Source organism: Wolffia australiana, chromosome 7 (assembly GCF_029677425.1).
Source record: "Wolffia australiana isolate 7733 chromosome 7, ASM2967742v1".
In the NCBI taxonomy this organism is placed as follows: Eukaryota; Viridiplantae; Streptophyta; class Magnoliopsida; order Alismatales; family Araceae; genus Wolffia; species Wolffia australiana.
In genome coordinates this window covers 6,931,953-6,951,534 of record NC_135841.1, presented here as the reverse complement: position 1 = coordinate 6,951,534, position 19,582 = coordinate 6,931,953, and the positions used below count along the sequence as shown (strand labels likewise).

Sequence of the window (19,582 nt, the reverse complement as noted above, 5' to 3'; positions counted from 1 at the left end):
AGTTGCAAAGAATAACCTGTATGCATTCCTCTGTTGAGAATGACTTCCAGGTCTCCGGAAGACCTTCCCCAGAATCCATGGTGGATTTTGTAAGACAACCACGTATTCCTAGTACCGTCACAGCTTTTGCCATTCCACTGACATGTTGCCCCCCAGCTTCTGCAAAGCATGTGACCTGATTCAACGAGTAATATTTCAACTTGGAAAAAAAAAAACAGTGAGAAAAACCATCTATGACACTAAACAAAGAATGAATAGTGGTCTCAGGTTCGTGTCCTGAACATAAACCAAGGAGAAGTAAAATATGTAAATTTTTGGGACAACGAAGAAGACTCTAATATCAGCTTAGATGCTGAAGGAAACCAGATAAAATTCATGTAAGTTAGAAAAACGGTTATAAAGCATCACAAACATAAAAAAGGTTCACTAATTTATTCCAGTCCTCTACTCATGCTCCTATCCTTTGTATTTCAAGGTCATCACCTCTGGCCTTTATGGTTCAGACTATAATATCCCCCACATTGGCACCTGACCCTACTTCTTCTCATTGCTCTATCCAGCCCAATCTCTTCCGCGATCTTGGTGCATCGGATTGTTGACCACTTCTCTTCCCTTGTTGTATTTTCCGGGGAGTTGACCCTACCTTTCAGTTCTCTTGACCCTCGCGACTCTTCCATTTGTATATATGTATCGTTTGGCTGGAAAGGATGTGTTGATCAGGACCGCATGATTATTTGCATCGCATATTACTGAAACCAATCTTATCCCAAGGAGTAGTAAATATTAGATGGGAGTTGGAAAATAAAAAACGGAGGGAAGTAAGTAATTGAACGAGAAAACTACGGACTGATTGTAAAATGTTTTGATCCCCACATAGTCGGAAAAAGAAGTAAGACTGGCAGCTTAATCGTTGTAACTCTAACAGGAGAGCGGCATTCCTTGCGATAAAGCTCGAAAAAGGATTAATCTCTAGAATAATAACTGACAAGGACTTTCTACTCGGTGAGTCAAACTAACCCCAGAACGTATGAGCTCAATCCCACAAAGAAGTGTTGAAAGATACGAATCTTCTTCCGTCATACTCGACTCGTATGGCCAGATGCGCTCATGAAGCCAGGTAATCAGATCCACATCATCCGCAATCCCCCTCCCCAGTTGCTGCGAGGTATGAACATGCGTATTCACGAACCCTGAAGAGTGCACGACGGCTCACAATGCCACCCAAACGAAGACCGAAAACCGAAACAAAAAAAAGAGATAACAACAATCAAAAGCCAATTCCCAACCTGGAACCAACAAAAAACCTTGTAAATCAAGGATTTCGGCTGCTCGATCGGAGAACTCGCAGAGAATTGCAGAAGATTGGCCAATAGCTGCGATCTTGTCTCCCATCACGAAGAGTCCGCCATTCCTGAAAACTCTGGATTCCGAATCGACCGTCACGATAACAGCGTTGTGTAGTAGAATTCCGCGGGAAGCTTCAGAACTTCCCTCCATTTTTCCTTCCCCTTTCTCCTCCATGAACGACCCTCGCGCGTCCAACGAAGAACACAGAAGCGCGCCAAGCGAACTTGTAACTGTCAACTTCGTAATGTTTTCAATAACCCCATGACTCAAAAATTAGTACAGAAAAGACATGTCAAGTAATGATATCAGCTCATATCCTTTTAGTATGAGCCTCGAACCCCCCCCCCCCGCCCCCACCACCCCAACTTTATACCAATTATAAAAATGAGATTCGTGAGGGAAATGACTTTATGAACGACAATTGGTAGAGTATTTTAAAAATAATTAAAGAAAAATGTTGTACCTTCTTTTACAATCGTCCCCCCACTGAGATTCACATTATTTGATCAAAGTTCAGTCAGACCAGACAGAGACCGTTGGTCCGACGTGTTAGGCTGGCTGGCCGACCAGTTAGGCCTTGGTCAGGGGTTAAACCGAGGACTGACTGTATTATTATAAAATCTTTATTAGTCTAAACAGTTTGGTGTCAACTTCAGCTGCTTTGGCTCTCATTGGAAACCGAACTGGACCACAGCAAATATTACTAATTTTGTCATCATTTTTTGCTAGTACTATATTTAATTTATTAATATGAGGTTCCCTTTTTATGCTTCGGTGGAACAACCCCTTAGTCCTGGAACTTTTGATTTCCCTCTCACAAATCAGCTCGACCGAGCTAGATAAGGACTGAACTTTAGGCAAGGTTTAAGTATTTGCTAAAAACAAGGACAAAAACCAACCAACCTTAATCTCAAGCATGATAACATATAATTATAAAAGTGTAATAACACTTAATCTCCACTAAAGAGTAACTATGGTTTAAGTGTGCCACGTAGACAATGGATGGGATATGATTTTGAAACTTTTGTTTTTCCATTGACTAATCAACATGACCTAGTTAGGTGAGTACCAAATTCCAGGCAAGGTCTAGGTATTGGCTACAATGTAAATTAGAAAAATGTATTAACTAATAATATCCAATTAGTACATAGTAACTATGGTTTAAGTGTACCAGGTGGACAATAGCTGGGGATAAGATTTTAAAACTTTTGTTTCCCTTTTGACTTCGACATTGGCTAATCAGCATGAACGAGCACCAAACTTAGGCAATGTTTACATAAATTAGAAGACTATATTAACTCTTAATCTCCACTAAGTAAGAGTAACTATGGATTAAGAATGCCCAGGTAGATAATAGCTTGGGATATGATTTTAGAACTTGTGTTTTCCCTTTGACTTTGACACTGACTAATCAACAGAACCTAGCTAGCCGAGTACCGAATTTTAGGAACTGGCTGCAATGTAAATTAGAAAAGTGTATTAACTCTTAATATGCAGCAAGTAAAGAGTAAGTACGTATTCAATATGCCACGTAGGCAGTGAGTTGTGATATAATTTTGGCGGCGGTACAAGTCAGCGTCGTCTGGCACGGATCAGAGTGAAATTTCAAAACCCTTCAATTGAGATCGAGCCCGCGCAGACAGATTTGAGATCCGCCGTCGACGAGCTGACGCCGCCGGCTCTTCTTAATCTTCCAATCTCGATCTCCTTCCACTGTGAAGATTAGGGTTAGGGTTAGGGTTTGCGAAGGTAGTCAAGCAGCAATGGCGGCAGTGGAAGAGCTGGACGAGATGAAGAACTCCGGGGAAGTATCGGCGGAGGAGGAAGGAACGAGCGAGGAGTCGAAGAAGGAAAGAGAGGTGGGAGAGGAGGAAGAAGGGAAAGAGGGAGAGGGAGCGGAGGGAAATGACGGGCAAGTGAAGAGGAAGCGGGGGAGGAAGGCCGGGCAGGGGAAGGAGAAGGTCGCGGAGATGAAGGCGTCGAAGAAGAAGCTTGATCGAGAGGCTCAGCCTTCTGCGGAGAGGCCTACGAGGGAAAGGAAGACTGTCGAGCGGTTCTCGTCGATGTCTCCGCAGGGTGTTTCTGCGACTAAGGCCTTGTCAATTAAGCAGGTAATTGCCGGACATCAATATTGGATCGGTTAAAGGATTGCCTTTCAATGTTCCTGAAATTTCTCGTTTTTTCCTCGTTGGGTTCAAGGGTTCTGGGACCAAGCTCAAGGAAATTCCAAATGGTATGTCTTTAATATTTTCAGCATGTCCTAATATTTTTGTGATCGATGTTATTTGTTCGATCCTCCGATGATTTATCTGAATCCGTAACTTCGATTTAGAAGATCATAGTCCGGAAAATGAAAGCACATAAATTGCAAAATATGTTTGATGAAAACTAGATTGTTAGGGTATACTGTGGGATCAAGTTGTAGACGAAGGTTGGGTATAATGGATATCAATCAATTCCAATGTTTTTTGCACTTTGTGCTTAGGATCCCGCCATTTAAACATTCGTCAATATACCTGCTTTAATTTTGTTACTGTATTATGTTGTTTTCCTTGTTTTTCATTGTATTTGGAATTAACCAATTTTCTTGGAAAGTCTTTTACAAGTTATCGAAACGGAAGGTTGATGATAATCTCAAGGTTCTTCACAGCATACTGTATGGACAAAAAGCAAAGGTTATTTTGCGTCAACTACTTTTTTGTTTTGTACATTATTATCCATGCGCTGATTGATTTTTAAGAGCATATCTATCCTGCAACTTTCGCCCTTCAGCCAGTAAATAATGACACTTGTACTATCTGGATGTGTGGTTCAACTATATTATAATGAAAGGTGCAAAGGCAGGAAATTAAAATTAAGCATTTTTTTCTGAGAAATTTCGATAATAGAAGTTAAACCCTATATTTGGCTGGTCACTGCCTTCTCAGATCACTGTCTCCCCCATTTTTCCAAAAGAAAAGATAGACCCTATTCAAGTTCCTCTCGCTGTAGATGTCCCTGTTTCGTAGTAGCCCAGGTTTGACGATAAATTAAGAACCTTCAAGTCTTTCTTGAGTCCTCTTGACATATTAACTGTCTCCCTCAATATTTTTCTTTTTCTCCATATTGTTCCAACTAAACGTTCCATATTGTGCAAAGGCCACTTGTTAATTTAAAAAAAAAATCATGGACCGTTATTGTCTCTAATCCTATTTCTTGTTTTGCATTTAACGAATTGTTGAGTCTGTTGCAGGCGCTTTTCTTGAAGAGGAACATTTGCCAATTTTCTGGATTTGTGTGGACGGAAAACAAGGTACAATGTTAACCTCTTGTCTTGCTGCCCTTGCTACTTATGATGCATTGAGCTTCACAATGTGTGCAGGAGAAGGAAAAGACAAAAGTCAAAGAAAAAATTGATAAGCTTGTGAAGGACAAGTTGCTAGATTTCTGTGATATTCTTGATATACCCGTTTCGAGGGCGACAATGAAGAAGGTTTTATTTTCATTTAAAAAGAATTTAGCGCGAACGGTTTAGTACTCATGCAAGATCTGATTCGGCAGGAAGATATATCCGCCAAGTTGTTGGAGTTTTTAGAATCCCCGCATGTTACGAGAGATGTCCTTCTTGCTGAGAAAGAAGAGAAGGTAAGCCCCACCTCTTTGAGAGGCTTTTGTCCAAGAAATTTTATTTTGCTGTCTCATTGCCCCATGACTTTGACATTCGATGACAGAAGAAGAAGAAGAAGAAACGAAAGACAAGAGGTAAAGCAGCTAGTGAGTCTAAGCCTGGCCGAAATTCTGATAAAGAGAAAAAGGTTCTAAATTTTATCCCACGCATTAAAGTTGGTTCTCCTCTAACTTTAAAAATTCAATGTGTTGTGTGCGCTGTAAAATCAGATGCTTTTTTTATTCTCTTCATGTCAAGGTATATTAAAGCTAGCAAATTCTCTTTAGATGTTTTTGGCATTTTGTGCCACACCTTTAGCTAGTAAACTATTAATTCTCCATCTTCAGATACTCTTGGCATTTCGTCTATGTTTCTGTTGTGAATCTGTTTCTCTCAAAAAGTTTTGGCTTCTCTAGTGGAAGGGGCCACCAGTTTTAGAAATTTATTTTTCTGTCCTTGTCAATTGTTGGATCTGTCTGATTTATTAAGAACCATACCTAATAGGCTGGGCACCAAGAGATCGTAAATAAGATAGGACTTCATTCTTAATTATCATGACGCGGTCACAGTTGGCGCCCTTTTGCAATTCATGCTGGAATTTCCTTTATTTACATTTATCGTCATACATTTTGGCAAGATCTGTATCTCCAGGACAATAGAGGATAAAAGTTCAAATTATGAAGGACAGTGCCCGATGCCACCTCGGAAAAAATAGATGGACGAAAGATACACCTCCAACAGGAGAGGAGATGGTCGAGAGGATATATATATATATATATATATCCCCAGTGGTTACCGCTTTGTCGGGTGACCACCTTAAATCACTTTTCAAAATATATATATTTAGGGAGAGGGAGAGAGAGAGAGAGAGAGAGAGAGAGAGAGGGAGGGAGGGAGGGAGGGAGGGAGAAAGAGAGGTGGAGGCAGAGTGGGAGGGAGAAAGAGAGGTGGAGGCAGAGAGGGAGAGAGAGTAAAATCTTCACATCTCGTTTATTAATGACTATGTTGTTAAAAGTAAAATAAATTTAATCCCTATTCTCACTACACCACAGCACCTTATTAGTGAGAAAGATGCACTTTATATTTATCATTTTGTGCGGTGTGTGATTTTCTTCCAGTACCTATTGCTTAATATGTCTGAATCGTGTTCTCTTCAGATTATGGGTGCAAAGCTTGTATTTATATTTATCTTTCTATTCTCATGTTACTTTTTGCAGTTTTTATTCATGGCCAGTAATGTTATTCTCTCATTGTAATTAAATACCATAGCTTTTTCTACATAGACGCCAATCATTCTCCCCTTCTCATAAAGTTTTTCGTTCTATAGAGACAAAAGAAGCAGGTGCCTGGGGAACCGGAAAAAGAAGAGTCCTTGGAAGAATATGACTCAGAAGAAGAAAAAAGTGGGGCTTCGGACAATGACTCGCAAGAAGACAGCGATACGAAAAAAGCAACCAAAAGTGCTAATGAAAGTGATGAAGAGAAGTCAAATGACACTGCCCCACAGAAAGAAGTTTCTGTTCTTAAGGGGAGAGACAAAGATATTTCAAAGAATAACCGTTCTGCAAAGAACACTACCAAAACCAAGCAAGATAAAGAAAAAGCAGAGCACACGGAGAAGAAAAAGGTGCAATCTGGTAAAAACCCTAAACACTGAATCCACAACCCTGCATGTTGAATTTGGAGAAATTAGGTAGTTGATTAAGCCCAGCTACTGATAGGAAAAGGAAGATCAAGCACAAAGACTAAGGAACCGACAAAAGGAGAGTTGGATTCAGCCGTCCGTGATATTCTCAAAGAAGTTGATTTTAATACTGTGGGTACCATTTTTGCCTGACATTTTCTTTCATGTCTTATGGTTCAACTGCGTGGTTATTAACATGGGGAGTTCATCTGTGTTTTGCAGGCAACACTGGCTGATATTCTGAAGCAATTAGGTATGATCTGGTCATGGGCAACTTCACCAAAGCAGTGACGTCATCTGACCCTCCTTGTTTCAGGGACACGCTTTAGTATGGACCTGATGCATAGAAAAGCAGAGGTGAAGAGCATCATCGAAGAAGTGATCAACGATATGACGGACGACGATGATGAACCCCAAGAGTGACGTGCAGCGCAGAACAAGTAGCCTAATATCGACTGGCATTGGGCTGGTATTTAACCATCTGTCCCATGGTTTGGACCAGGTCAGTTCCCTTGACTCTGTACTGCTAGAGAGTTAGAAACGAGAGTTGGAACTGGGCTCCATTTGCCGGTTACCTGGGAGATGGCCATGTGGCCATAACCCAAATTACCCCCGAATCTTAGACGAGTGAAATGAAAAGCTGTATTTTATTATTGTCCTCGGAATGAGAAAAGCAACATGTCTTGCGTTATCAGCTGGGGAGATTGTGGATGATCCAGCTGGAAAAACATTGGATACAATAGAAAGGAAAGAACAGTCTAAATTGCAGAGAAGGGAAGGCAACGTTCAAGCCAGCAGAATCAAAAGCCTACAGTTGGATCTTCATTATTCTTGAGAATTTTATAGGACAATTAAATAGTTGTATCTTTGTCCTCGACCATAGTCTGGTCATCGTCCTCTTATCTCATGGATGATGAACGGATGTGGACAACAATGAGGATGAGATGGTCATCTTTATTGGACAAAGACGATGAAGATAACCATCAGAAGCTAGATAACGATGGCGGTGTCAACAAAAAATTTTATAATTGTTTTTAAAAAATAAGAGGTAATGTATTTTGTTCAAAACGTTTAACTGAAACTTTTACTCTCTTGCTCTCCCTTTCTCATAAACGACCCTGATACTTTTAGGGTATTAAATGTTTTATTGATAGAACTCTGGATGCAAATTACTGTCGGGTTATATGTCTCTCTCTTTCTATATCTCTGTATTATCACAATCTATCAGTCAGTCAGATATACCTTCCATTTTGCTGTCTGTGTATTTGTTCTGAGTAATTCAATGTTTTTTTTAAGTAATACAGCAATGTCACTAAAAAATGTAGAATATTTTGTTTATAAAAGCCTTGAACTCCATGACTTCACTAGTAGATTTTCTCTCTGAAAATCCGTACAGTTTTAAATTCAAAATATCGTTTTGTCTTTTCTTGATTGTTTTATTTAGCAAATGTAGTCTGATGCGTTTACATTTACATTTGAGAATGATGCTGTGTAGTTGGATAGGAATCAGATCTGTACCGCACATATGAATGTGAAAAGTAAACAACATAGCCCAACTAACTATTGCAGACGGTGGGTGATTTCCCATAATTATTGGCTTTATTTTAATGATAATGAGCAATATATCCCTGCGTAAATGATTTATCCCTTAATTAGTTTATGGATAATGGTAAAATGGCATAATTCAAGATAATGAAACATGACATGGGACCTAAGGACAAATGTATAATGGAGCTATAAGTAAAAAAATGGTCATTGTGTAAGACAATTTTAAATGGTTAATGGAACAAAATACAGGATGAAGTGCATATACTTAGCAGTGAAGCATAATTGCGCTTTAAGGAAAGTTTCCATGCAGAAGATATAAGCGACAGCCACAGGTTCAGTGTCATCATATTTCATGCAATACGGGATAGATAAAGTCTGCTGGATTCTAGGACCAATCCATAGATTTCCTTGATTGGAGATAACACGTGGCACTAGAAGTATGCAAATGAAGATCTGAATATAATACTTCTTATATTATATACATGATATAATCTTTTAGTTGGTCCTAATAACCTATTATTCTTTTAACGCAGAACAATAAGTAATGCTATTCTACTTTCTTTGAAGGCAGTCTTATATGCCTCTAGTTATCTCTTTCAATCAACTTCTATACACTGCACACAATATTTTGTATGAAACAAAATTAAAATATTGGACAAGTATTATACGAACATGCCACTGATGAAACAAAATAAATTTATCATTCTATTTTATCATGTTGTAGCTTAAGCCTTATTTTTGGAGATGTCTTCAAATGAAGTTGCCCACTGATCTAATTTGTATTAGTTTTGAGCAAAGTTTTCAAAAATATGATTTATGAATAGCCTGCAAACTATTTCAAGCTAAAATCCATGAACATTGATAGAAATGTTGGGTTTTATTCAAAATCTGGGTCTTTCTAGCTTGATAGGACACATTCGATCTATAATTTGATTTCATACTAGAGGAGACAATTTAGTAAGCGTAAAAATAACCATAAATGCTGGTTTATAAAGGTTCACGCTCCTCGTTTGTGATCTTTTGAAAAAACAAAAAGGTTCACGATAATGTGTGTCATTGTGCCATCTATGACAATGAAAATCCTGTATGAAGACAAATAATTCACACCATTCAAAATTTTCCTTTAACTGGTTGGATGATGAAAGTATATGCATGACAATTAAAAAATGTGACGGAGAAGGTATAGAAGCGGAAAAAAGAAAATTCTGAAAACACATCTTGACACACAAGGAGGCCTCTGTCAACTATGGGATACGAGGATGACTTGTTGACCCAAAATTAAAAAAAACCAGTTTATGGTCATTACGTAAAATAGGCCCATGCAACTAAGGGTAACTTTACTCATTGACCAGTTGAAAACCTTTGTCTTAAATAGATTAATGGATGATGAGTGTAAAAAAATAATGCTAATTTTTTTTGGAGATCTGTTCTGTGATTTCGTACTATTTCAAGAAGAATTACAATTTATTATGTTTTCTACATTCTAGGGAGAAGGAATAACCTCATAGCACTATACTTTGGAAATCTCCCCCGAAATTTCAGGTCCCAAATTTTGCAAATGGATCCCAATAAAAAGTTGTCCTGAGAAAATATCTGGAGAAATATATATAATGGTTTCAGCTTTAATATTTTTGTTATTTGAATAATATAAAATGGAATTTTATAAAATTTTATTGCAAGTAAAAAATGCTTCTTCTTAACCTTGGCAAGCAAAGCTCAATTGAGAGCATGCGATCAGAGGGATAGAGCTTGATGGCAAGTAAATCAGATGAAATGTGAATAACACAAAAAACAAGATAATTTCGAAGCAAACATGGGTGAGTAAGATTCCCTATGATTAAGGCAGAGTAAAAAATTACAGGTGGTAAAGAGAAGAAATATAAACAGAAACAATGAGATGCTTTGTAGAGGGACACAGTAAACATATAATAAATAATTAATAAATATTATAAACATATCAAAAGTGGACAATAAGCAAGAAACTGAGTGAATGATAGGGAGTTTAAAGGTAAGGTAAATAGAACAAAAAATATGAAAGGGATGAAGAAAAAAGATTAAAATGTATGATCATGGAGATGAAAGATAAGCAAACTTCGAAAGGGAGAAAGGGAGAAAAATTGATAGATGAAAGATAAGTAAATATCTAAGGTTCAAATTCTCTTTATGGCCACATCATATGGCCAGGAACATAATGAAATGAAACTTTTTATGTTTTACCATGTATCTTGTGATGGAAATATATGTGGCTGGCAAGCCAATCACACATTCCATATCTTGTTCCATGTTCATTTATAGAACATATTCATTATAGTGTGCATGTGACACTTATAATGAAGTCCATAAATACAAGATCCGACTTAGTGAATTATCATAATACAGAGATCACTAGTCTTTAAGCATGTGTTATAAATATTTCTATTCAAAGGATACGCGAGAAGGACATCAAAGTATCACACTATCTAGCCTCACTCATATGATGAGTAGGGTCGTTCCCATAGCCATTAGTGTGGAGACACTAAGGATAGATAGTGGGTGATCTTTAGTCAAAAGAGTTCACTGAATTGATACGTATGGATCCCTGAATGGTATTATATTGAACTATCAATCAAGTTGATTCATGTCACGATTGTGTAAGTGGCCCTTAGACCAGAGACACCAAAGATGTCTTGTGGACAAACATTTGTACTTTGACTATGAGCTATGTGTCCCTAATCATGAGATTCTAAATAGTCTTAGTTCGGGTGCATCGACACGTTCACGAAGAGGATTGAGTGGTCGAGATGGAATTGTCTACCCTTGGTATAAGAGGTGACAACTCAATGAAAGATGATGCGATGAAGTCCTTGGCCAAGGCAGAGCAATATTGGAGAAGAGTTCTCTAATGATTGCCAAACGCATTAGTACAAACTCGGATGACAGATTAGGGTTTGATAGTTGACCATACCCTAAGTCATCCTAGGAGCCTCAAGTGGATGAGGGATTATACGTATACGGTAACCAACGACGAACACGTTCCATGAGTGAGCACGAGGTGTAGCTTGGCACCCCACATGTTGGAGGCCCAACCTATCGATTGGGTTAAATCGATACGACATTAATTAATTTATATGATGGTATAGTTAATTAAATTAGATGGTCAATAAAGGTTATTGGGCCACTCGAGTCATTAACTAGACTAATACATGGGCCTAGAGGGTCACACGCAAATGGTCTTTGGACATTGGAAGATATACTTAAGTTTTGGGGTTTTTTATGAAAAATGCCCACTTAGTATAAGAAGATGAAGACCCTAAATGAAATTCACCTAGTCCAGAATTATTCAGGGGCCTTCCCTTTATTCTCCCTTTCCCCCAAACCTCCTCTCCACTCTCGATGCGATCGGGACAGCATAACAACGACAATGGAGCATGAACGGGGCTCATCAACAAGAAGCAGGAGTTCTGGCATGCCTAGGACGGTGTGGATACGTCTAGAGGCTGCACACTTGAGCAGCTTGACTTTTCTTGCTCTAGGATCTAAGGAATTACGGATGTTATGCCGTCCCCCAATGTTTTATGTAGTTTTCACCATATTTACAAAAATGCCACTGCAAAGTTAGGAGAGAAAAAGAAACGCTAGAGTTCGCTAGAAACCTCCGCCATCTTCGCTGAAAACTGTCGCTGTCACCGCCTTCGCCGACGCTCCAGCCGCCTCCTCCCGAGGCCTCCCAACACCACTCTCGACCGCCCAGCGCCTTTCGAGGCTGCCCAACGCCGACCCCTAGGTTGGAGCCGCTGTCGCAGCCAACCGCACCCCCATTGCGGCCTTCCGGCCACCAGCCGCAACCGCAACAGCAGCCGCGGCCGTCTGCCATAGTGGTAGTCGCAAACGCGGCTGTCAGCCGCAGCCGCATGCGGCCGCCGCGGCCGCCAGATGCTGCCACTGCGGCCGCCAGATGCCGTTGCGGCCGCTACTATCGTCGCGCCCTGGTGCCGCCGCCATGCCCTGCCATCACTGCCGTGGCTGCCAGCTGCCTACCACCACCGTCGTGCCTTGCCATCGCCGTTACGGCTGCTAGCCGCCGCTGCCAACCGCTTGTCGTCGTCGTTGCCCACCGCGCCCTGCTGCCGCCGCCGTGCACTCCCGTCGCCGCGGCGCCCAGCCATCGCCACGCCCATCACCACGCCGGTAGCCACACTTTGCCATCGTGCTTGTCTCTACAGCCACCATCGCGCCTCGCCGATGCGCCCATTGCCGCAGTGTCATGCCATCGCGCCCGTCGCCGTGCCTAGCCGCCTACTTGTGCCAGTACGCCTACTTGCTTTTTCGCATTTACTTGTGACGCCGCATATACATGTGTTGTTGTGTCTACTTGCGTCGTCGCACCTACTTGCGCCGACGCGGCTACTTGCACCACGGCGCCTACTTGCGCCGTTGCGCCTATTTTTGCCGTCGCGCCTACTCACGCCGATGCTCCTAGCTGTGTCGTCATCACGCATACGTGCTGCTCGCCTTCCATGACTGCCGAATTAGACACCTCTCAGGCCTACCGCTCTTGGTACGCTCGTCAACTCCCTCTCGGCATTATATTATTTCTTTCAATGCCTCCAAACGTTTTCTCCACCGTCGGGGTTAGGTTAGTGATAGATAGGGTCCATGGGAATATGTTTCCATCGGTATGATCTTGGTTTGCGCTTCGCATGGTGCACACACGAGCGGCAATAGTCATAACCGCACCGTCAGCCCTCAACCCATCGTCCGGGTTATCGGGAGCCTAGTGGCATTCCCAAGTCACACTTACCGTAGCCTAGTGGTCGTTCGTGTCTGTCGACGTCGGATTTATACTTCTCAGTGATTTCATCGTTGCATCATCACTTGCATTACGTTTGCACTAGTCGTCTCCACTACATGACATGACTGCCTTCGCCCTCCCTGTGTGTAACACAAGTCGTTCGATCCCGACGTCGTTACATCAATTGGTCGTGATGTCTGTGAGCTTATTTTGGATTATTGGCTTGAAGCCAATACTTCATTGACAAGAGCACCTCAATGCTATTTGGATTTAGCCCATACATCTTGAACTTGATGATGGCTTGATTCATGGAGAAGACTCAGATGGCATAATCTTCGCACACACAAACATGAGCTCACAAGAAATTTATCAAGGTTTGGTATTTAGTTCTTGCCAAAAAATTTCCAACAAGTCAATTATTTCCCTCCATCCATGCAGGAAGTCTTAGACAGATACATATCCAAGTCAGGCAGAAACTGTCTTCTTGATTATCATCTGTATCCATCCATAATAATACTCATATTTCTCTTCCTACCCCCTACTTTCTTAGCTAAGAGTGCAATAATAGAATTGAGAGCATTGTCATTGAAGCCAATATTGGCTATGGTTAGTTTTATGCATGGATCTAGTATGGCTCCAATGTTAAAGACTTCATTGCACACAAACAATTGTGGCATAGTTTTTTTTTAAGGTACCATCCACAGCCCAGAATGATGTAAATTGTCCTACTTGATGTTTCAAAAATTAAAGCTACTTGATAAAGTGGCTCTTTAATACATTTACCTGGCTAATAATGTTAAAGATCATCAACATCTTCGGTCAAGAGAAATATTAACTAGTAAAGTGGATCGGCTCAAGAAAATATGTTTAATCCTCCAACATATCTCACTCAAGGATTCATATGGATCAATTTAGTAAAATCTTTTTCTCAAAAGCACCCACCATATGTCCCCAGTATCTCCACATTAATGGCCACATGATTAGCCATATTTTTCGTATTGCTATGATTGGATAGTGATTTTTTTTCTGAATATTTTGATGTTTGTCTCAAGTATCCTTAGAATATGACTATTTATAATACATTCTTAAAGTCAAGTGATTAATGTGTTAAGATCTCATTATAATTCACCAATTCATTTCATGAATTCATGGAGTTCATTATAAAGACAGTAAGAGAATAGTAATGAACTAATATATATTATAGTGGAAATGTGTTGGTTTTACTGCCACATAATATTCGTCGTTATACCACTTGGACTAAATCCTATTACCCTTATTAAAAATCCATTTTTTGTAGTGATATGGAAAAACATCATGAGCTAGAGGCTTCATTAGTGGTTCTATTATGTTGTCAGTAAATGAAACCATTATTGTCATAATGTCGCATTGTAAACAATCTCTTTGATGGTGGATCTTTTGCTTGTGCTATAGCATAATTGCACCATTGTTGTCATAAAATAAGGGAATGAATTCTGAGATCAAAGGAATAATGCAATGTATAGTGATTAATTTAGATTAACCATGCTATTTGGTAGCATTGGCTGCTGCAATATATTTAACTTCTATTGTTTTGGAGTGCTGCTCTACTTGTAAGTTTTCAAATATATTATGCCTTCATTCAATGTGAAAAGGAATCTTGATGTAAAATATAATTTGGTTCTAACTAGAAACTCAAGGAAATTTAACCTTTAACCTTCAGCTATTCTTCTCAGTAATTTGGAAATAGATCATTGGTCCTTCTCAAGTACTTAAGGATGAATTTTATTGCTATCTAGTATTATGCTTTTGGATCTGCCCTAAATATGCCAGTAAAATGTTGATAACATGCAATATCAGGCTTTCTACATAGTATTCCATAGATAATGGATCAGATAGTCTAAGCAAATGAGACTTTCTCCATCATCGTTCTAACTTAGATGACTGATAAGATTTTCATACTTGACCATACCCTAAGTTGTCTTAGGATTATTGAGTGAATGATGGACTATACAAACACAATAACTGATGACAAACAGGTTCTATGAGTGAGTCAATTTACTCATTTGTATATTCTAGAGTACAAGCTAGAGACTCAACCTATCTATTGGGTTAAATCAATAAGTGATTAATTTATCTATATTATGAAATACTTAATTAAATTTTAAGTCCAATAAATATTATTGGGCCATAGAGATATTAACTAGACTGACACATGGGCCTAGAAGGTAACACTCAAATGGTATTTTGGATGTCATAAGACATACTTAAAGGGTTTTATAAAAATACCCGCTTAATATAACTAGGGGGAGGCTCTGAATGACATTCACCATGACTCGAATTGTTCAGGGCCCTTCACCTTCTTCTCTATTCTCCCTTTGGCTCCTCTACATTCCCAGTGTGATTGAGATGATGTAACAACGATGAGGGAGCATGAATGAGGCTTATCAAGGTAAAGAGGATATTTGACATGCCAAGGAATATATGGATAAGTCTAGAGGTTTCAAAGTTGAGAAAGTTAATATGTTTCACTCGAGGATCCAAGAAATCAGCGGTACGATCTGTGCCAAGGTGACTGATAAAACATTTTGTAGATGTCATTTTGACTCTGTTTGAAGTCTTACGCTGTAGGTCAAGGACATGGAACCCAATACTATCAAATCCTAATTCATAATTCTAGTTAATACTAATGACTAACAGAAACCATTGATATTTTTGGCCTTCGAGCAACTTGATCTAAGCTCAATCATATAGTGGAATATTGTAGTAAGGGGACTTGATAATGTAACACATAGAAAAACCAAAAACATCATCTTTTCACAAATTTAATTTGTGATTTTTTGGTTTATGGAGGGAGCATCTTCCAGCTTTTAAGATATTTGGCTTTACTCATATCCACATTATCATCAATGAGTTGGATTTCCTCTTACTCTCCTCAAATTGTGATGCCTGAAATCCAATTTTCTCTTCACCCAGTCTCATCAGAAGTGGCACCTATGAAGATTAAGAGAATAAGGGGGAGGGATACTCAAATTAACTCAAATGGGTGAAACGAGGGTGGCACCTCCTATTTTTCCTTTGTGTGGAGATTTTGAGAAAAGTCCCTGGAAAATGTCACAAAAATCCCCATCTCTAGGAATAATTAATAAAAATCTCCAAACATAGAGTATACCATCACCTTAAAATAATATTTATGACCCTATTAGCCATGTATCAATCTAGTTAAAAACTTCATGGTCCAATAACCTTATTGAGCCCCTTTATTAATTAATTATATCATACGTATATTAATTAATCAAGCATCGATTCGACCTAAGTTACACCTCATGCCAATATGGAAAGGAGCATGTCAATTCTCTTTTGGAATATTTATTGCCATCAATTACTATGCATGTATGATCCTTCATCTATATGAACCCGAGAATGACCTAGGGTATGGCTAACTGCAAAATACCAACCAGTCATTTTAATTAATTCTGATGCTTTGAAAAATCATCGAAGAACACATTGTCTAGTATTTCCATTACCATGGCTAACGATCTAACTACATCGTATCCCTTGAGTCATTCTCATCTAACACCAAGGATAGGTGACCCCATCCGATACACACAATCACCTTCACGGACTTGTTGCACTTGAGCTAGGGCAGTTTAGATTTTGATGATAATAGGCTTGTAGGTCATAGTCAGAAAACAATTGTCCATCCATAAGGCATCTTCAGTGTCTCAAGTCCAAGATCTACTTACACTATTGGCTACGTGATTGGCTATACTCATGTGAATGAGACTAGACAGTGCTACTATTTACATATTGATGGGGGACCATCAAGCCTTAAGGAAATATCTTCCTTGTTTTTTTTGTTGTTTTGTTTTGTGGTTTGTTTCCTGTTTTATGTTTTGTCTTTTCACCTTCCATAACTGACATGGACCCTCCCTATAAAGAGAAGGGAACCCCTTGTATTAAGAAAGAAGGAGAAAGACTCAAAAAATGTGATTTGTTTAGCCATTTTCCTGATTTTTTAGTGTTTTTTAGTTTTCAACTTATTTACGAAAATGCCACTGCGAAGTTAGGAGAGAGAGAGAGAGAGAACCCTAAAGTTCGCCGGGAACCGCCGCTGACATCGCCGGAAACCGCCATCGTCGCCAGAAACCGCCACCCTCGCCGGAGTTCCGTCGCCGGCTCCTCAGGCCTCTCAGCGCCGCCAGCGGCCGCCGAGGGCCACCTACGGCCGCCTAGGGTCGCCAGCGACCGCCAAGGGTCGCCAGCTGCCGCCCAGGGCTGCACGCAACCGCCGAGGGCCGCCAGCGACCGCCGAGGGCCGCCGTGGTCGCCAGCGACGCCAAGGGCCGCCAGCGACCTCCCACGGCCGCCAGCGACGCCAGCAGCCGCCACGGCTGCCAGCGACCGCCAGCAGCCGCACACGGCCGCTAGCGACCGCCCACAGCCGCACACGGCTGCCAGCGACCGCCACGCCGCCAGCGACCGCCAGCGGCGATCGCAGCCGCGGCTGCCCACGGGCGCCAACAGCCACTCTCGGCCGCCAACAGCCACCCCGGCCGCCAGCGGCCGCCCACGACCGCCAGCGTCGATCGCGGCCGCTAGGGCCGCCAGAACTGACCGCGACCGTTAGGCCGACCGCGACCACCGAAGCTGCCCGCGCCCGTGAACGCCGACCGGGGACGCAATCCCTAGATTGCCGGGCCCGCAGCCGTCCCCTGGCCAGCCGCCTGCCATTCTCTCGAAGACGCTGTCCCATCCTACGGGGGCCCCATAGCTTCGCTTGGACGCCTCGCACCTGTCCGCGGCCGCGCCTCGGCCATCTCCAGCATCCTATCCCAGCTGATCGTGGTACCGCCGCCGCACCGTGTCGCTCACCTTCCACGGTTGCCGAAGAAGATTCCCCAAGCCTATTATTCCTGGTACGCTCTCTGACTTCCCCATCGGCGTTATATTATTTCTATCACTGCCTCCGAACGTATTCTCCACCGCCGGGGTTAGATTAGTGATAGATAGGATTCACGCTCTGAGGGCTAGGATTTCCTCTAAGACGTCCTTGGTTGCGACCGACGAGGGTGTGTAGCCGAGCTTGCACCGTCGGCCTTCAACCCGATATCCGGATCATCGGGAGCCTAGTGGCATTCCCAAGTCCTGCTTGCCGTGGCCTAGTGGGTGTTGGCGCTTGTCGACATCAAATTCATACCTCCCATCGATTTTATTGTCGCATTATCCTTAACATGACATCATCTTTATTCATCTTTGCTCTATGATATGACCACATTAGCCCCTCCTTTGGTGTAACACGAGTCATTCGGTCCGAGAGCACGATCGTGTTACATCACATATATTTGGATATCGTTAGCTATTATTATTAAAATAGGATTACTAGGAACACATGTTTAAATACTAATTATCACTATATTATGATCTCATCATAACTCACATAATCATTATATGCCTTCATTGACCTCCATTATAAACATTGCACGTGCATCACTAAAATTTTGAACTAGACGTGGTATGTGTAATTGGATTGAAGGCACGACAGTTTTCCATATTTTTATACAGTTAATTTCCATGCAAACTAAAGATGAACACCCATCTCGATCATACAATCACATTTATGAACTTCTTGCTATATCTAAGATAAGAGTGATTCAAATGTCATGATTAGGGATTTTTAAGTGAAAATAAAAATATTATCCTGCATTCAAAAGATGTCTTTGTGGCATCTCAAGATTTAGGGATTCATGTGGATCAACCTGAAAGAACCTGACTGCTACTTAGCTATAATACCAATTACAAATTCATGCAGATCAATTCAATGAATCATTTTCCTAAAGAGTACCCACCATTCATCCTTACCATCCCTATACTTATTGATTAGAAAGTGTTATTATTTGTATATCTTTCAAGATCCATCTTGAGCATCCTTTGAATAAGAATATTTTTATAAAAAATGATTAAAAATAATTTATTACTATAAATGGCGTGTAACCCAATTACACAATCCGCATATTGTTAAGTATTCATTGGCACAATATACTCATTATAATGCACACGTGATGCTTATTATTCAAGTCCATGAATGCATACAATTACTAAGTAAACTATAATGTGATTTTAGTACAGTGGTCATTAGTCTTTAAACATGTGTTTGATAAACCTAAAATATGGCACGGAATTATACACATTTGAAAGACATTTTACGATAATTTTGTGTATTATCTTCAACTTCACTACAATTTTCATTTCATGCAATAAATAGAGAAAGTGATAAAATAATTCATTTAAATGTAATTTTTACAAGTCTAAGTATTTCTTAGTAAAAAATGTGTTTAAAATATTTTTATTTGTAATGAGATTAATTCTCCCTCTAGTCTGTGAATCTTTGATTTTTCAGGGAAGAAGTGAGAGTAGAAGAAACAAATAAAAGAGAGAAATATGGAGGAAGAAATAATATCACATATATAGTTAAAAAAATGGTTCTCTGTGGGCAGTTAGGGCTGAGCCAGGGCGCAGTAGTGTCCCAGCCAGACAAGCAAGCAAACATAGGGTTCTCAAGCACTTCTGTTGCCAGCACGGGGCGGCAACCCACACAAGCCCCAGCAAG

The 19,582-nt window shown here is 40.5% G+C and overlaps 2 protein-coding genes across 3 annotated transcripts in view; one reads left to right on the top strand and one right to left on the bottom strand.

The window, feature by feature from the left end:
* LOC144705848 (uncharacterized) overlaps positions 1-1,564 on the bottom strand; it is a 70,853-nt gene extending 69,289 nt beyond the window's left edge. Inside the window, exons 1-3 of the mRNA XM_078578685.1 lie at positions 1,287-1,564; positions 1,018-1,190; positions 17-175 (exon numbers count right to left, since the gene is read on the bottom strand). Of these exons, the coding sequence (XP_078434811.1) occupies positions 17-175; positions 1,018-1,190; positions 1,287-1,521 (567 nt within the window). The 5' untranslated portion in view covers positions 1,522-1,564. The remainder of the gene's footprint in view (positions 1-16; positions 176-1,017; positions 1,191-1,286) is intronic.
* Positions 1,565-2,939: 1,375 nt separating this feature from the next.
* On the top strand, positions 2,940-7,368 carry LOC144705716 (DEK domain-containing chromatin-associated protein 2-like). 2 transcript variants are annotated; one of them, XM_078578498.1, is made up of 11 exons: positions 2,940-3,458; positions 3,547-3,580; positions 3,943-4,022; positions 4,580-4,639; positions 4,709-4,819; positions 4,888-4,971; positions 5,061-5,141; positions 6,321-6,630; positions 6,715-6,809; positions 6,900-6,930; positions 6,994-7,368. In XM_078578498.1, exons 1-11 carry the CDS (start codon positions 3,111-3,113, stop codon positions 7,098-7,100), a joined length of 1,341 nt encoding a protein of 446 aa, XP_078434624.1. In that variant the 5' UTR covers positions 2,940-3,110; the 3' UTR covers positions 7,101-7,368. The 2 variants fall into 2 exon arrangements, with proteins under 2 accessions (XP_078434624.1, XP_078434623.1); XM_078578497.1 differs by having other exon boundaries at positions 5,058-5,141.
* The last annotated feature ends 12,214 nt before the right edge of the window (positions 7,369-19,582 follow it).